Source organism: Temnothorax longispinosus, chromosome 4, assembly GCF_030848805.1.
Source record: "Temnothorax longispinosus isolate EJ_2023e chromosome 4, Tlon_JGU_v1, whole genome shotgun sequence".
NCBI classification, from domain to species: domain Eukaryota; kingdom Metazoa; phylum Arthropoda; class Insecta; order Hymenoptera; family Formicidae; genus Temnothorax; species Temnothorax longispinosus.
This window is the reverse complement of record NC_092361.1, coordinates 17300001-17318120: the sequence shown is the minus strand read 5'-3', so window position 1 is coordinate 17318120 and position 18120 is coordinate 17300001. Positions and strand designations below refer to the sequence as shown.

General features: G+C 31.2%; 1 protein-coding gene and 2 long non-coding RNA genes across 3 annotated transcripts in view; 1 reads left to right on the top strand and 2 right to left on the bottom strand.

Annotated features, from left to right (window-relative positions):
- LOC139812403 (uncharacterized) overlaps positions 1–18120 on the top strand; it is a 339231-nt gene that overhangs the window by 179332 nt on the left and 141779 nt on the right. The gene's annotated exons all lie outside the window — the stretch shown is intronic.
- Positions 691–2414, bottom strand: LOC139811577 (uncharacterized). Its single transcript, XR_011731676.1, has 3 exons — positions 2077–2414; positions 1434–1705; positions 691–1278 (listed from the first exon to the last, which is right to left on the bottom strand). It is a non-coding gene; the product is annotated as an uncharacterized lncRNA (long non-coding RNA).
- On the bottom strand, positions 7443–15121 carry LOC139811572 (uncharacterized). Its single transcript, XM_071775846.1, has 10 exons — positions 14804–15121; positions 12858–12926; positions 12641–12730; positions 10641–12107; positions 8926–9197; positions 8613–8774; positions 8195–8444; positions 7974–8042; positions 7780–7869; positions 7443–7688 (listed from the first exon to the last, which is right to left on the bottom strand). The coding sequence occupies exons 4-10, from the start codon at positions 10911–10913 to the stop codon at positions 7629–7631; spliced, it is 1176 nt and encodes a 391-aa protein (XP_071631947.1). The 5' UTR covers positions 10914–12107; positions 12641–12730; positions 12858–12926; positions 14804–15121; the 3' UTR covers positions 7443–7628.

Sequence of the window (18120 nt, the reverse complement as noted above, 5' to 3'; positions counted from 1 at the left end):
TTTCAATATTAACATGAGTATACAAAACCAAATCCAGAATATATCGTATAATACATTTTATAAAATATACATAATATTATATATGGATTTTTATTTACATTATTTTGTATAAACTTGGTCATAAGTTGATCAAAATGTTTATTTATTTGCTTGTGCTTGTATTATTATAACTAAAACGGCCGCAATAGACGTTATAAACTAAAAACAAACAAAGCGTGTAAGTTCTTCTTCTAAATATTTGTAGCCATTTGTGATATGTAATTACACAATAAATATAACGTACTGTATAAAGAAATTTGAAGCCAAACTGGAAACATCCGATTCCGCAGAATCTAAGTGGTGCATGAACTATTTGTAATAAAAACTGTGAAATCTAAATTAACACAATGTAATACTCATTATAATGTACATTTTGTTGGTTATTTATATTTGTCAAAATTATTTAATGTCTATATTAAAACATTCCAACAAACTTATCTTAATCAAACTTACGGTTTCATGAATTTCAACGTCACAAGTAAAATGTGATAATTTATTTAATAAATCTGCCGTTGCTTTTGCCTAAAATTGTAATATTTTGAATAAAACTGAAGAAAATTTTTATTTAATTTTAACACTGGAAATTAATAATAGTTAAATTTTTAATTGATTTATTTGTTAAAAGTAAAATTTAAATTAATGTTACGTTAAATTTAAAATGAATACCTTGTTGGAGACTGTTTCGCACAAATAATTAATGAGCAGGAATTTGAAAACGTTATAAGAAAACCAGATAAAGTGTATGATAACCCATTTTATTCTATGTTTCACATAATTGTTGATTAGAATTGCGTAGAGAATTTCGCGCAAGTCTATCGCTATCATGCCAAAATAGTATGCCATTTTAAATGTCATCTGAGTTCCAAATATTGAGTCGATTTCATAGGATATTTTGCGCAGCTCCAAATGCAGATGTCTGAATGTGCATACATGTACATATAACGTTTCATTTTGTGTATATTACTATTTGTAAATTGTTTCTAGTAATATTACTGCACTTACAATTGACGTAAATTTGAACAATTTTTAGTAATACCTATTAATATTTAGCAGTACAATTTACGTAAATTTTCTTACATAACGATCCATATTATGTACTTGTCACTTAGTGTTTTCGAAAATCTGCGGTTGCGCGGATATGTCACAGGATTTTCCCAAGCCTGTATTATTTGCCGTTTATTATTTCTCATCAAGTTTTGAAGATGTTCATTAATTTGATCAAACTTTAATCCTGTGTATCTAAATATTAAAAAAGTATGGAAAGGTAAATATTTATTTGCAAATAACAGCATATTATATCAATATTTTCAAGTAGACTTCGGAAATCATATAATTTATGCATACGACTACTCGAAAGAAAGTAATAGTAATTGCATTTAGAAAAATGTACCAACTCGAGAATACTTGCGGTAGTTAAATCACCCATAAAGTTTATATGACAGCAGTAGTTTATTATAAAGCTGAAACACATGGCTTTTGCAACATGACAGTCATATTCATTTTTTACGACTAATGCTGAACTGCAATTCGTTAATGTGACTGCTGCGACCCATCCTAAGACAAACCATAGTGTTTTTTTATGTAGTTTGTCATAATCCGTCATTGTTCCCAGTTTAAGCAATGTGTTGTCCACAATATCGAGCTTTTTAAGACAGTTCCAGAATTTCTGTAACAAAGAATGTGAAGTATACAGATAACTATTATGTACCCAAAAATTCAAGACTTTATTTATGTTCTGTATCTAATAGCTATGATTTTTCAAGGACACATATGGAAATTTTTTAACCTATTATTCTTAAAGACATAATTATACATACAATTTAAATTATGTTATTAAGTATCTATAAGAAAAGAAAATTTATCACTGTTATATCAGTAGATAGAAAAGTTTTTTTTTAGTAGTTTTTATTATTAAGTAGGCTTGTAGTTTAATTAATTACAAATTATAAATTTTACAGACATTATATATATTATAGTTGTGCAAATCAGTATGAAAATGCTTATTAATAATAACTACTTATACTAACATTACCTTACCTTATCATGATATATACCAAACATGATTGACAATGATGTCACAAAGATTTCTGCCCAACAGCAAATGCGGTCTTCGATGGGGTAAAACTTGTAAAAAGCAGATATCAATGTAGATGTTGAGAGGAAATAGTAAACCGACCAAACCAGCAGCATGTATAAAATATTAAACAGTCTTGAACGTCTAGATAAATTAACAATTCGTAAACCAAACACATAGCTGATCACCAAAAGTGGCATTAAAATCATTCGAATACTTTTGGCCATTGCACACATGATTTCTATTCCAAACTGAACTTTTGTTGACCAGGTTGAACAGGTGTTTGCAGAAGATGGTTACGAGCGAATGGTAACGATAGTGGTTCTTTGTAATTTCAATTAAGGCACTTATGGATATTAAAGTAATCAGTCTATTACAATTTATGTTTTATGATCTGTCGAAATACGTCTAATGATGGACGTCTTGTTTTAACACAAAACAGATGTGTATATATAATGGATATGTGTACACATGTTTATGTAACAGAAATAAGAATATTATTGTTCTCGTCAATTTTGTTTTTTATCTTTTTATTTGAGTTTTGTATAGGGCTATATCTAGTACATACTTATTTAAATATTTTATTAAGCAAGATATATTTTAACCATCATCACAGCTGTAACAAATACATAACATACAGATACCATAAATTTACAGTTATAAAATTTTTTTTTATTATATTAATTGTAGAAATTATATTAATTGAATAACTGTATAAAAATAACTATATAAAAAACTTACATGAAAAAAATAATTTTCTTAACAATGAAGAGAATAATGAGCAAATGTCGAATAGATGTACGACAATAATAAAGAATCTTAATTATTTACCTTTTATTGCATAAAATATTTTTAATTCAATATTTTTTTATTTTTAAATACTAATATAAATACTAATTTAAATATACCATAGCAAATCCGGAAGAAATTATATAATGCATTTTATAAAACATATATTATATGCGCATTTGACCTATTTTGTATAAACTCTATTAACTTGATTGAAATATTTACTTATTTGCTTGTGCTTGTATTATTATAATTAAAACAGTTACAAGAGACATTATATGAACTAAAAAAAGACAGAGTGTAATATAAGTTTTTGTTTTAAATATTTATCACGAATGTGACTATTTGCAGTATGTAGGGGAGAACGGGGTAAAGTCATCACTATTTTTAATAGCATACCATTTTAAAATTCATTTGCGTTCCAAATATTGAGTCTATTTCACTGGATATTTTTTGCGCAATTCCAAATGAGGATGTCTGGACACATTTATGTACATATAAAGTTTCATTTTGTGTATATTATTATTTTAAATTGTTTTTACACTAATATTACTGCAGTTACAATTGACGTAAATTTTTTAGTAATATTACACTGAAAAAAAATTTAGATTCAAGAAAATATTTATTTGGATAGTGCCAATGACTTATTTACTTAATATAATACACATATTTATTTAGAATTATATAGTAGTAGTAGTTTGAGCTTCTTTATTACCCCAAAGGGGTCCAAAAGGGCGTTTTGGAGGGACGTACCCAACCCTGTACATATGTCTCTGCCATGGGCTCATCGGCGTTTTCTCAGGGACGTACCCAACCCTTTACAATCAAAATGCCATTATCAAAAATAAAAATAAAAATAAACTCCAACAAAAAAGAAAAACAATAAACAGTCTTGCTGCGATCGCTATCGGCGTTTTTTCGGGACGTACCCAACCCTGTACATTTTAGTATGTAAACTTTCAAACAAAAATAAAGAAAAACATCATCAGTCTTGCTGTGACTCGCTATCTGGGGAGCCAGGAGCCAGGGGCCGCAACACGTGACGCAGTCCCTCTGCGCGTGATCCATCCGAATCCGAGCCGCCCGTTTTGCATGTCGCTCCACGGTGCCTCCGCTTCCTCCGTGCGCATGCCACCGCCGCGGACATTATTTTCCGTTAATATCAGCGGCGCGCCGCCGCCGCGGCAACGCACTTGAAAGATGTTCTCACATACTGCGGATACTCGAATATGCACATCCTTTCGCATGTATTCTCCTCAACGGTGATATATCTCGCAACTCCGAGAAGAGTGAGCATGATAAAAAAACGGCACCAGCGAACCATAGATCATTATCCGTTTTACGGACATCATTTTGAGTATCTCATCTCTCTCGCACCATTGAGAACGTGTTGCCTTTGGGTCGTACTTGTTCATGAGATCCAGCATTGCCTGGTGTGAACCGGTATACCAGAAGAATGCATTCTTCTTATCGCCGTCGCCGCCACAGCACGCATTCGCCTATGCCCGGGCCATGGTGACCGCGCCTCCTCAACCGGGCGGCTCTTCGCTCCTCGGCCCCCCGCTACCCGCTCGCGTCCCGCCGTATTCCCCTGATCTCCTCTTCCTTCTTACTCAGCCTTTGTTTTTTCCTTTTCCTCTTCCGTCTCCATTAGTAGGCTCTTCTCTAGCTCGCTTGCTATCTCATCCTCTTCTGATCCTTTTGTTCTTCCATCATCTTCTCCCCTCCTCTCTTTCTCCTTTTCTTCTCTTTCTCCCTCTCTAAATTCTTCTTTCTACAGATTTGTCTTTATCCATTTTGACCTTTAGTCTACTCCCTGCCCTCCTCCTTGCCTCTAATACTCTCCATTTCTCCTCTTCACTTCCCAGCCTCACCAGCATCGTGAGCCATTCTCCTCTCAGCCCTATTACGCTCACTTCCTTCATTTCTATTTTTAACTTCAGTTCCTCCGAGAGCAGTTGCCTCACTTTCTCCCAGTTTGTTCCCTTTCCCATCCATCTGTTCCTCTCTACCCTTATTATTAAGTTTTTCCTCCTTCTCTCGTCTTCATTCCTCTTATTGTCGTCGGACCACCATTTCATTTCTTCTTGCCTGCCCCTGTTCTCTGCGCTTTCGTCCCTCTCCCTTTTACCCGCGCCCATTTCTAGCCTGCGTATTTTTTTTTTCAGGTTCTCTATCTTCTCTCTCTGGTCCTTTAATTCCTCTTTTAGTGCTCTCAGTGTTTCCTTTGCTTGATCCCTTATCATTTTCTCCAGCATCTCTCTCTCTCTACCGTCACCTTCGCTCTGAATTCCATTCCTTCCTTTTGTTCTGTGCTCCCCTTTTCTTTGACCTTATCTGAAATTAAATAAATTTTCTTAGCCATCTATTTCTCAATCTCTTTTTCCTTCCTCCCCCCCCACTCCTCATTTCTTCTATCGCTTTCATCCATTCCTCCCCCTCTCCCTTTTCACTCATTATCTTCTCCACCACGTCTTGCCAACTCTCTCCCTCCCAATCTTCCCATCTCGAGCACTCTTCCCAGACATGTTCCCACGTCTCCTCCTTCTTCTCACATATCCTGCATTTTTTGTCTTCTTCTTTTCCCCAGTATAGTCCCTCCCTAATCTCGTTGCCCAATCTGAACCTTGCGATTCTGTTCCATCTTGCCTCCTCCCAGCCCTTCTTTAGATACTCCGGTATCCCATCCTTCCTTATTCGTTTATACCACCTGTTGTATTTCGATTCATAATCTTTCCCATTCTTTCTTGTCTTTGTTTCGCTTTCTCCTTGTGTTCTATTGCCTCCTCCGTCAGTCCCTCCTCCCCTCCCTTTTCTACCCCGATACCTTCCCAGTAATCCTTTCTCTCCTGCTCCCATCTTCCTATTATCCTTTCCTTCTTCCATCTTTCTTTCATTTCTTCCAAACATTTCTTTGCTATTTTTCCTCCTCTACCTTCTTCCAGTTTTCTTTCGAATTTCCATGCTCTCTTGCTCGCTCTGGCTCCCATTTTTTCCCTTTCTAGTTCGTCCCTGACCATGTACCCTGGGGTCCTCCAGTTTACACCGAGAGTCCATCTGAGGTATCTCTCGTGTATCCCTTCTACCTCCCTCCTTTCCTTCCACCCCCATATTTCAGCCTCGTATCCCATCACCGTCCATATCAGTGTATCATACAGCCAGATCCTTCTTTTACAGTCCTTTTTCCACATCCTTTTACCTATTCCCCACACTTCCCTCATCACCCTTGCTGCCTTCCTTCTTCTCTCTCTGATATGTGCCTCCTGCCTTCCATTCGCCATCAGCGTGTACCCCAGATATTTGAATTCTTTGACCTCTTCTAATTTCTTTCCCTTCCATCTCCAGTCATATTTCTTCTTCCTCCCTCCTCTTTTTCTGAATCTTATTATCTTCGTCTTCTCCGTACTCAGCGTTAGGCCTTTCCTGTCTAGGTATCCCTCAAGCCTGCTTATCATGGATCTCATGTCCTGTTCCTCCTCCGCTAGTACCGCTATGTCATCTGCGTACATTAGGGTGTATATCTTCTCCTCTTTTACACTTACTTAATTTAAGCAAAGATATCTAATTCTAAATGATTATGTATGTTGCTAATATAAATATCATGAACCATCCTAAGACAAGCCATACTGTTTTCTTGCATAGCTTGTCATATTCTGTCGTTGTTCCTGAATTGAAGTAATGTGTTATCCACAAAATCGAATTTTGTCAAACAGTTTTGGAACTTCTGTTATAGAGATGGAGTGCGAAATAGACAAAAAATTAATATAATTAAGTAATTAAGTAATATAAATTATATAAAGATAGTCGTTGAAGTAAAAGTAGTAAATGTGGTCGTCAAAAAACTCATAAAAACTAAATGTTTCGTTCCTCATTGAGATCATCCTCAGTGGTATTTGATCATAATGAAATTGGTGCAAGAATTGTAGCGTTTGTTCGCATGGTATTATGCCTAATACATACTGCAATTACTTGAGAACTACAGTAAATCATAGTTTTTTGGCGCGCGATCGTGTCACGCGTTGCTCGCAGCTGCGTGACTCTATCTCTCGTTATCAGATAATGATCACCGTTGCTAACAATAAGACATCTAATAATTAAGCCATTTTACGTGCCTATCAAGTCCGGTTTACCACTTCTCATGCTTTCATTCGCTCAGACGTATTAATTAATTACTCAATAATTGTAGCAAATTTTGCAAAATGGTTCGTGACTTTGCTTTTCAGTTATATCCAACCTACCTTTACCTTTTCAGGTCAGTAAATTGTGGACACCCTATATAAGAAAACTATATTTAGGGCCACTTCGACCAAGCTCCGATTAACTTAATCGTTGATTAGTCCATTGGAAATGACCAATCGGATTTATTCATGAAGCAAATTGACAAATGTGATTGGTTATTTCCAATGGACTAATCAACGATTAAGTTAATCGGAGCTTGGTCGAAGTGGCTCTTAAAGAATAATTCTTCTAATAATGAAGACGATCAAGGACAGATGAAATCGATATAAAAGCATAATAAAGAATATTTGTGTGTGATTTACCTTTTACATACTATATAATATATTTTTATTTTTTTCTACTCATTAATTTTCAATATTAACATGAGTATACAAAACCAAACCCAGAATACATTGTATAATACATTTTATAAAATGTACAAAATATTATATATGGATTTTTATTTAAATTATTTTGTATGAACTCTGTCATAACTTGATCAAAATGCTTACTTTTTTGCTCGTGCTTGTATTATTATAACTAAAACGGTCGCAATATTCATTATAAACTGAAAACAAAGACAGTATATAAGTTCTTCTAAATATTTATTACGAATGTGACAATTTGTGGTATGTAATTACACAATAAATATAACTTACCATATAAAGAAATTTGAAGCCAAATCGGAAAAGTCCGATGCCGCAGAATCTAAGTGGTGCATGAACTATTTGTAATGAAAACTGTGAAATCTAAATTAATACAATGCAATACTTATAATGTACATTTTGTTGGTTATTTGTTAAAATTATTTAATGTCTATATTAACACATTCCAATTTATCTTAAAAACTTACGGTTTCATGAATTTCAACGTCACAAGTAAAATATGATAATTTATTTAATAAATCTGCTGTTGTCCGTGCCTAAAATTGTAATATTTTGAATGTAATTGAAGAAAATTCTAATTTAATTTTAACACTGAAAATTAATGATAGTCAAATTTTTAACTAATTTATTTATTATAAGTATATAATTTAAATTGATGTTACGTTGAAATTAAATGTAAAATAAATACCTTGATGGAGACTATTTCGCACAAATAATTAATGAGCAGGAATTTGAAAACATTATAAGAGAACCAAAGAAAGAACACAACGGCAGACATTATCCTACATTTCACATAATTGTTGATCAGAATTGCGTAGAGAATTTCGCGCAAGTCAATCGCTATCATGCCAAAATAGTATGCCATTTTAAAAGTCATTTGCGTTCCAAATATTGAGTCTATTTCATAGGATATTTTGCGCAGCTCCAAATGCAGATGTCTGGATGTATATATACATGTATGATACATATAACGTTTCATTTTGTGTATATTACTATTTGTAAATTGTTTTTAGTAATATTACTGCAGTTACAATTGATGTAAATTTAAGTAATTTTTAGTAATATTAATATTTAGCAGTATCTACAATTTACGTAAATTTCCTTACATAACGATCCATATTATGCACTTGTCACTTAGTGTTTTCGAAAATCTGCGGTTGCGCGGATATGTCACAGGATTTTCCCAAGCCTGTATTATTTTTCGTTTATTATTTCTCATCAAGTTCTGAAGATGTTCATTAATTTGATCAAACTTTAATCCTGTGTATCTAAATATTAAAAAAGTATGGAAAGGTATTTATTTGCAAATAACAGCATATTATATCAATATTTTCAAGTAGACTTCGGAAATCGTATAATTTATGCATACGACTACTCGAAAGAAAGTAATAGTAATTGCATTTAGAAAAATGTACCAACTCGAGAATACTTGCGGTAGTTAAATCACCAATAAAGTTTATATGACAGCAGTAGTTTATTGTAAAGATGAAACACATGGCTTTTGCAATATGACAGTCATATTTATTTTTTACGAGTAATGCTGAACTGCAATTCGTTAATGTGACTGCTGCGACCCATCCTAAGACAAACCATAGTGTTTTTTTACGTAGTTTGTCATAATCCGTCATTGTTCCCAGTTTAAGCAATGTGTTGTCAACAATATCGAGTTTTTTAAGACAGTTCCAGAATTTCTGTAACAAAGAATGTGAAGTAGTCAGATAATTATTATTTATACAAAAATTTAAGACTATATTTATGTTCTGTATCTAATAGCTGTTTGATATTTCAAGGATGTATGGAAGTTTCTTAACCCTCAGGGTACGCACTGGGTTAGCGTAACCCGAGCGAATTTTGAAAGTAGCGCCATTTCAAAGGAAGTGAATGGTGGGGGTCTGTACCAGGGAGGGAAAAATCTTTGAGGTAGCTACTATGGCTGCATTCGGGGAGCGCGCTATTAGCGCTATTTGCTTATTCTATCCTTGTTTTACATTTAATGAGCGATAAAGATAGAATGATACAATAGCGCTAATAGCACGCTCTCCGAATGCAGCCATCGTGAACGCCAAGGGGCAGCGTCAGTCTACGCTTGGTGCTCAAGTTATACGTTTTTGAAAATTGAACTCGGGTAGTCTACACCCAGTCCGTACGGAACGTTACAAAATTCGTGTTTAAAAAAAAATTTGTGTTTTTCGAGTATTTGCTGCAGTAAAGTGTTTTTTTTTTTGTATTCTGGTATGTATAATTTACTATTTTTAATATACTTTTGTGCATTCTAACCTCAAAATGATGCTCTGTAGCATACCAGCATAACGTGTATCCGTGCATGCATGTTAATATTATTTCAATTTGTGTTATTTATTTATATTATACTAATCAACAACATCCAAAGAACTATTTTTACTTTAAGATATTTTTTTTTTTGCGTTATTACGATAAATCAAGCAAGTAACGTTATATCGCTATCGCAAAAAAACGGGTATTTTCATAGTTAAAAAAAATATACTTTTTTGGAATGGATCAAAAAACGAATTCAGCCATTTCAAAGAACAACTTTTTAGCTTTCAAACGCGACTTAAAAAATGTCGATATCTTTTTTTTTATAAAGTTATGCAATTTAAAAGAAAAAGTGAATTTTTATGAAAATTTTTTGAGAATGGTTTACATTTTCAAATGTATCTTTGTTTAAAACAAGTAATGTAATAAATCTATCAACGCCATTGTATTTTTGAGAAAATTTCTGATCCAAAGAAAAAAAAATTTGTTTTAATTGACAAATTATAGCCCGATATACAGTCAATCAAAGTCGCCGGGTTAGGCTAACCCATGTCCGTACGGAACGTAACTTTTTTATAGTCTGTACCCTGAGGGTTAATCTATTATTCTTGGACATTCAATTTAGATGATCATACATTCAATTTAAATTATGTTATTAAATATCTAAGAAAAGGAAATTTATCAGTACGTGTTATATCAGTATATAAAAAATTCTTTTTTAGTAGTTTTTATTATTAAGCAGGCTTGTAACTTATTTAACTACAAATTATAAATTTTACAGAAATTTTATATATTATAGTTGTGCAAATCAGTATGAAAATGTTTATTAATAATAACTACATATACTAACATTACCTTACCTTATCATGATATATACCAATCACGATTGACAGTAATGTCACAAAGATTTCTGCCCAACTGCAAATGCGATCTTCGATGGGATAAAACTTGTAAAAAGTAGATATCAATGTAGATGTTGAGAAAAAATAGTAAACCGACCAAACGAGCAGCATATATAAAATATTAAACAGTCTTGAACGTCTGAATAAATTAGGAATTCTTAAACCAAACACATAGCTGATCACTAAAAATGGCATTAAAATCATTCGAATACTTTTGGTCATTGCGCACATGATTTCTATTTCAAACTGAACTTTTGTTGATCAGGTTGAACAGGTGTTTGCAGAAGTTGATTACGAGCGAATGGTAACGATAGTGGATCTTTGCAATTTCAATTAAGGCACTTATGGATATTAAAGTAATCAGTCTATTACAATTTATGTTTTATGATCTGTCGAAATAAGTCCAATGATGGACGTCTTGTTTTAACACAAAATTGATGTGTATTCATAATGTATGTGTGTACACATGTTTATATAACAGAAATAAGAATATTATTCAACCGAAGAAACATTTGGCTTTCTCATAGAGGAAGTGATGTCTTAAGAGCAACCACGGACATTTCTAAAAAAATTCAAAATTTTGTTTAAAAATTATGGACCTTTGATCGCGCGTATAAAGCTGGGTCTAATCAACTAAATCTTAAAAAATTATATATGAAATAGGGGTAGAAAAGACTAAAAAATATAATAAAATTAGAAATAGATCGATATCTCCAAATTTGTGGAAGTTAAAGCATAAACGAACATTTTTATAAAAATTCAAAATTTTATTAAAAGAGAACCGCTTTACCGATCATTGCCAAATTCAATCCTAACCTTAAAAAAAAATGCACTCCGATATCTAAAAAACTACGGAAGTTAGAGCATTAACGGATAACAAAGCAAAAATTTAAAATTTTTTTAAAAAAGCCCTTTGATTATTACCTAGCAATTTTTATTAATTCTATTATATTCTTCAGTTTTTTCTACCCCTATTTCATATAATTTGTTAAGATTTGGTTGATTAGTTCTGGAGTTATCGATAAATTTGGCACAACACACATACACACACACACACACACACACACACACACACACACACATACACTCACACATACATACATACAGACATTTTTTACAATTGCAATTTTTCGACGTTTTAGAACATTCTGAACACGTAAAAAAAAAAAAAAAAAATTACGAAAACAGTTTCCTCTATGAGGAAGCAAAATGGAGCATTAAGCCGTAACAAGGTGTTGGTGTTCATATATTCTATACTTAAGTAAAGAAGTAACGAATTATAATATACATACTGCACCTTTACATATATTCCAACTTAATAGACTACGCGCCGCATATTTGTCGGACTTGAAACACAGCTATTTTGGAAAATTAATACCTTTCCCTCTCCGGAATTAAATCGAAGCGATTTAATTGTTTAAAAAACTGTAAAGAATTTATTGCGAAAAATATTACTTCAGCTAGGATTCGAACCTGGAATCTCCCTCATTCCGTGAAGGGCGTCGTACCAATTCGACTACCGAGACATGTGGTAATATTTATCGCAATAACCGGTTAATAATAATAAACTTAAAAAAACGGATGTTTACGCCCGCGTAACCATTCTTGTTCTTGTCAATTTTGTTTTTTATCTTTTTATTTGGGTTTTGCAGAATCTAATTATTTTTTTAAATACAATTTCAAATCCAAAATTAAAAAATATTTTCTTAATACTAATATGAGTAATAACAAACTAAATACAGAAGTTACCATATAATACATTTTATGAAATATACTTTACATAGGAATTTTTGTTTTAGGAACTTTTTCATAATTTACATGCGCTTGTATTATAATAACTAAAAAAGGGTCGCAATAGACATCACAAACTAAAAATAAAGACAGTGTAAGTTTGTTTTTTAAATATTTGTCAAAAATTTAACTACTTGTAATATAACTATATCGTAAGTATAACGTACCCTGTGAAGAAACTTGAAGCCAAATTGGAAAAACCCGATTCCGCAGAATCTAAGTGGTGCATAAACTATTCGTAAGGAAAATTGTGAAATCTATAATATTAACAAAATGCATTACTTTTAATGCATATCTTGTTGATTTTTTATATTTACCCATATACGTTATTTAATATTTATTTTAATATATATAATATTCCAATGTATTTGTTTTAAAACTTACAATTTCACGAATTTCAGTGTCACAAGTGAAGCACGAAAATTTATTTAATAAATCTGCTGTTGCACTTGCCTGAAATTGTAATATGTTAAATATTATTATAGAAGCTTTTAATTTCATTTTAAAACTAATGACAATAATACTCAAATCTTAAATTGATTTAATAAGAGAAATAGGATCGTAACGATATACAATCAATTAGAATCAAAAGCCCAATTATATGTATATATATAGACATATATGTATACAGTAACTAATATAAGGCTGTCAAAGACCTAAGCTTGGATCGCATGGCTTTTGATTCTAATTAAATTGATTTATTTATTATAAACAAATTTTATACTGATATTTTCTAACAATAAGATTAAACATAAAATGAATACCTTAGTAGTGACTGTTTCGCATATGTAATTTATGAGCAGGAATTTGAAAACATTATGAAATATACTTTACAGAGAAAGCCAGATAAAGTGTAGGGTAACCGCTATTATTCTATATTTTACATAATTGTTGATAAGAATTGGGTAAAGAATTTCGCGCAAATCAATCGCTATCCAAGCAAAATAGCATGCCATTTTGAACGTCATTTGTGTTCCAAATATTGAGTCTATTTCACGGAATATTTTGCGTAGCTCCAATTGAAGATGTCTGGACATGCATATATAAATATAAAGTTTTATTCTGTATAAACTACTATACTTATAAATATTAAGTTCTTTCTAGCAATATTACTATAGTACAATTTATTTAAATTTTCTTACAGAATAGTCCACATTATGCATTTGCTGCTTAGTGTTTTTGAAAATCTGCGTTGGCGCGGATATGTCACAGAATTTTCCCAAGTCTGTTTTATTTTCCATTTATTATTTTTCATCAAGTTCTGAAGATGTTCATTAATTTGATCAAACTTTAATCCTGTATATCTAAATATTAAGAGAATAGATGGAAAATAAATTCGTTATTTGCAAATAGTAGCATATTGTATCAATATTTTCAAATAGACTTAGGAAATCATATAATTTATGCATGATCATTTAATTTTATTAATTTATGTATATAACTACTCGAGAAAGTATAATAGTTATTGTATTTAGAAAAATGTACCAACTCGAGAATACTTGCGGTAGTTAAATCACCAATGAAGTTTATATGAAAGCAGTAGTTTTTTATAAAAATGTAACACATGGCATTTGCAGCATTATACAAGTTATATTCATCTTTTATGAATAATGCTGTACTGCAATTCGTTAACGTGACTATCGCAAACCATCCTAAGACAAGCCATAGTGTTTTCTTACGTAGTTTATCATAATCTGTCATTGTTCCTAGTTTAAGCAACGTATTATCGACAATGTCGAGTTTTTTCAGACAATTCTGGAATTTCTGTCACAGAAATAAAATGCAAAATAGACAAATAATTATTACTTATTCAAAAATTTGACGATTGTATTGAACTGAACATATCTAATAACATATTTGTTATATTTCAGGGACATATAAGAGTTCTTTAAGGGTCGATTCAGACACAGCTGTGCCGTACCCGTACCGTATCCGTATCGTTATAACATTAGACAAGGATGAAGACACATTAGACAAGGATGGAGACAATAGGAATCCTTGTCTAATGTTTCTGTCCGTGATACGGTACGGGTACGGCACGGCTGTGTCTGAATCGACCTTAAATTGTTATTTTTATTTATATTTTCATACGGTTTAAATAAATTATTTTATGAGATATTAAAAAAAAGTATCTAGCAATGCGTATTTATATATGTGTGTGTGAAAGTTTTTGTGTTTTCATGGTAGTTCTTATTATTAAATAGGCATGAAATTGAATAAATTATAAATTCTTAGCTTTATACATATATATTTTTTATTTAGTGTTATTGTGTAAATATATACGCGAAATTGCTTATTATTAATGACTACTTATATCAATATTTCCTTACCTTATTATTATTAATTCCAATTACGATTGTCAATAAGGTCGTAAGGATTTCTAGCCAATAGCAAATGTGGTCTTCGATGGAGTGATCTTTATCAATATAAGATATTACTGTACATGTCGAGAAGAAATAGTAAGTTAACCAAATTAGCAACATATATAAGACACTAAGCCATAGTTTTACATGACTAGATAAATTGGCAATTCTTAAACCAAAGACATAACTGATTATTAGAAGTGGCTTCAAAATTGTTCGAATACTTTTGGTCATTGCGCACACGATATCTATTCTAAACTGTACTTTTATTGACCTGCTGGTTGCACAAATTGTAACGATAGCGAACTTTTCAATTTTTATTTGGCACTTATATTAAAGGATATTAAAGCAATTAGTCTACTATAATGTATGCACCACTATTTATCGAAAGATGGATGATGGATATGCCTTTGTTTTTATTCAATACAGATACGTTTATATAAGACAGAAATATAAATATTGTATTATTTTCATGTTTCTAATGTTCCGTATTTATATAATTCTATTGTGTATAATATACTGTCTCAAAATATTTTTATGATGTACGTGATAATATGAATATTAATAAGTATCAATGGTAGATTTGTTTTTAGGGACCATTATATTGTTATTTTAAGTGGAATATGCTTACATAAGAAATTACAGTTTTACTTTTTATGTCTAAGGATTGTAGAGATATTATTCGATAAAACAATATAAAATTAGCTTCATTGAGAAAATAATTTTCATAAGCATGCATAATGGGTGAAGGAGAGACAGAATCGATAAAATCGACATAAAAACATAGTGAAAAATTTTATGTTTTTATTTTATTGAATGTTTTGAAAATATGTGATAATTATTAATTTATAGTGCCTGTAAATTGTTGTCAAAAATATAGTTAACATTATATATTTATAAGAAATTATACTACTATATATTGTATATTACATTGCTTCTGATGCTTGCTTATTGAATATGTTTTGCACTGTATTAACCATATTTCTTAAAAATGTCTATTTATTTGTATGCGCTTGTATTAATATAACTACCACTGTCATAAGAGATGTAGTGAACTGAAAAATAATTTATCTTTTTAGATATTTATGATGTATTTATTATTTTGTAATATGTAATTATTTTGTAAATATTACATACCCCGTGAAGGAATTTGAATCCAAATTGAAATAGACCAAGCCCGTAGAATCTGAGTGGCGATTGAGCCATTTGTAATAATAATTGCGATATCTGTTATATATTAGAATACAAGACAGATTAAAATAATAATAGTTTTTCTGTTTTCTAAATTAAATGTTTATTTTAATATTTATAAAATTTATATTAATACTTACATTTTCATTTATTTTGACGTCGCACATAGAACATAATACTCTATTCGCAAAAGTTTTCGTTGCATTTGCCTGAAAGAGCCAAAATAAGTCAGAATTGTTTCTAATTTAAGAATAGTGAATGGTCTGATACCTTTGTGCTGACTTTTTCACACATATAATTAACGAAGAGGAGTTTCAAAACGTTATGGAAAAACCAAGTTATTTGAATACAGATGCGCATATTCTTAGTATTTATAAAATAATTCTTTATAAATATCAGATTAAAAAGTTCATGAAGATTCATCGCCATGAAGCCAAAATAACATCCCATTTTAAAAGTCGTCTGTATTCCGAATATCGTATCTATTTCACGAGATATTTTACATAATTCTAAATGAAGATGCCTGCGTAAAGACGACATTTTAACTTTTGCTGTCCAATTTTGTTGTAGACTAAAATTATAAAAATTTTCTTACATTGTGGTCCATATTATCCGTTTATTGCTAGAAGTTTTCAGAAGTGTGCATTGGACCGGTGAATCTAATACAGTATTCTCCCAAGCTTGCTTTATTGCTTGTTTGTTATTGCTTGCCAAATTTTGAAGATGTTTGTTAATTTCGTCAAATTGTAATCCTATGTATCTATATGTATGGAGAAGATTGAATAATAACGATTTATTAATGTACATATAAAGAAACGCAGATATATTAAAAAAATTTTTTAAACTTTAAAAAACTAATTTTTTATGTATTATACAGGATGATTCAAAAAATTACTGGTAAACTTAAAGAGCGTATAGAGAGATCAAAATAGAGCAACTTTCGATTAAGAACTTATGTTCTTCGAAGTAATCTTGAGTCAGTACATGCCTTTAAATGTATGGAGCTCGGGTAATATACCAATGAAATAATCTAATTTTCTACTCTCCCTAGCTTTATTTTGTTTTTATTCAGATTTTGTTAAGGATTACACTAGCACACAACCTGAATTTACAAAAAATGTTCGAATTGGCGACCCCATATTTAATGCAAGCATTTCGGCATCGTCGAACAGAACTCTGACGCACTCTCTCAAATATCCCAGGTATCTCACGTAATCCTTAACAAAATCTGAAAGAAAACAAAATAAAGCTAGTGGAAGAGAAGCAAATTGCGATTATTTTATTGGTATATTATCCGAGTTCCAAATATATTTGTAAACCTGTACTGACTTAAGGTTACTTCGGAGAACACAAGTTTTTAATCAAAAGTTGTTCTATTTTGATCCCTCTATACGCTCCTTAATTTAGCAGTAATCTTTTGAATCACTCTTATATTGTGTATAGCATAATAATTTTTCAGAATATATAATTTATGTTATATGTATATCTTATACAAAATATACACATACAATTCTGATATAGTAATGTTTATATATATAAGATACCAACCCAAGGATACTTGCAACAGTTAGATCGTCGATAAAAATAATATGAGAACAATAGTTTACTGTCATGGTGATACAAATAAGTATTAGAATATCATAATTATACTGATATTGTACAAACAGGGTATGCACACAATTTATTAATGCGGCTGTCACGAACCATCCTACGACAAGCCATAATGTTTTTATATACAGCTGTCGATAATTTATTGTTGTTCCCAATCTTTCTAATGTGATGTCCACAATAGCAAGCTTTTTCAGACAACATCTAAATTTCTAAGCACAAAAATATAAGATGTGTATGTAGATATCATTTTTAAGGACGTTCACCGGCAAAATCGTTTTCTTAGAAATTTTTTTAAACTTTCAGTATATTTTTAATTAAACGCGTTTTATACGTAGGCGTTTTATTCAATGCCCCTTGCGGTACTAAAATTCGAGATATTCAGCTTCAAAGTTCCGATTATTTTTTTAAACTTTCAGTATATTTTTAATTAAACGCGTTTTATACGTAGGCGTTTTATTCAATGCCCCTTGCGGTACTAAAAT

Excerpts from the sequence above, each read along its gene's own strand:
- LOC139811572 (XM_071775846.1), bottom strand. The coding sequence starts at position 10,913 with ATGTGCGCAATGACCAAAAGTATTCGAATGATTTTAATGCCATTTTTA. Across the intron at positions 9,198-10,640 it reads TTGGTATATATCATGATAAG|AAATTCTGGAACTGTCTTAA; the intron begins GTAAGGTAATGT and ends TCTTTGTTACAG. Across the intron at positions 8,445-8,612 it reads TGCATAATATGGATCGTTAT|ACATCTGCATTTGGAGCTGC; the intron begins GTAAGGAAATTT and ends ATATACATCCAG.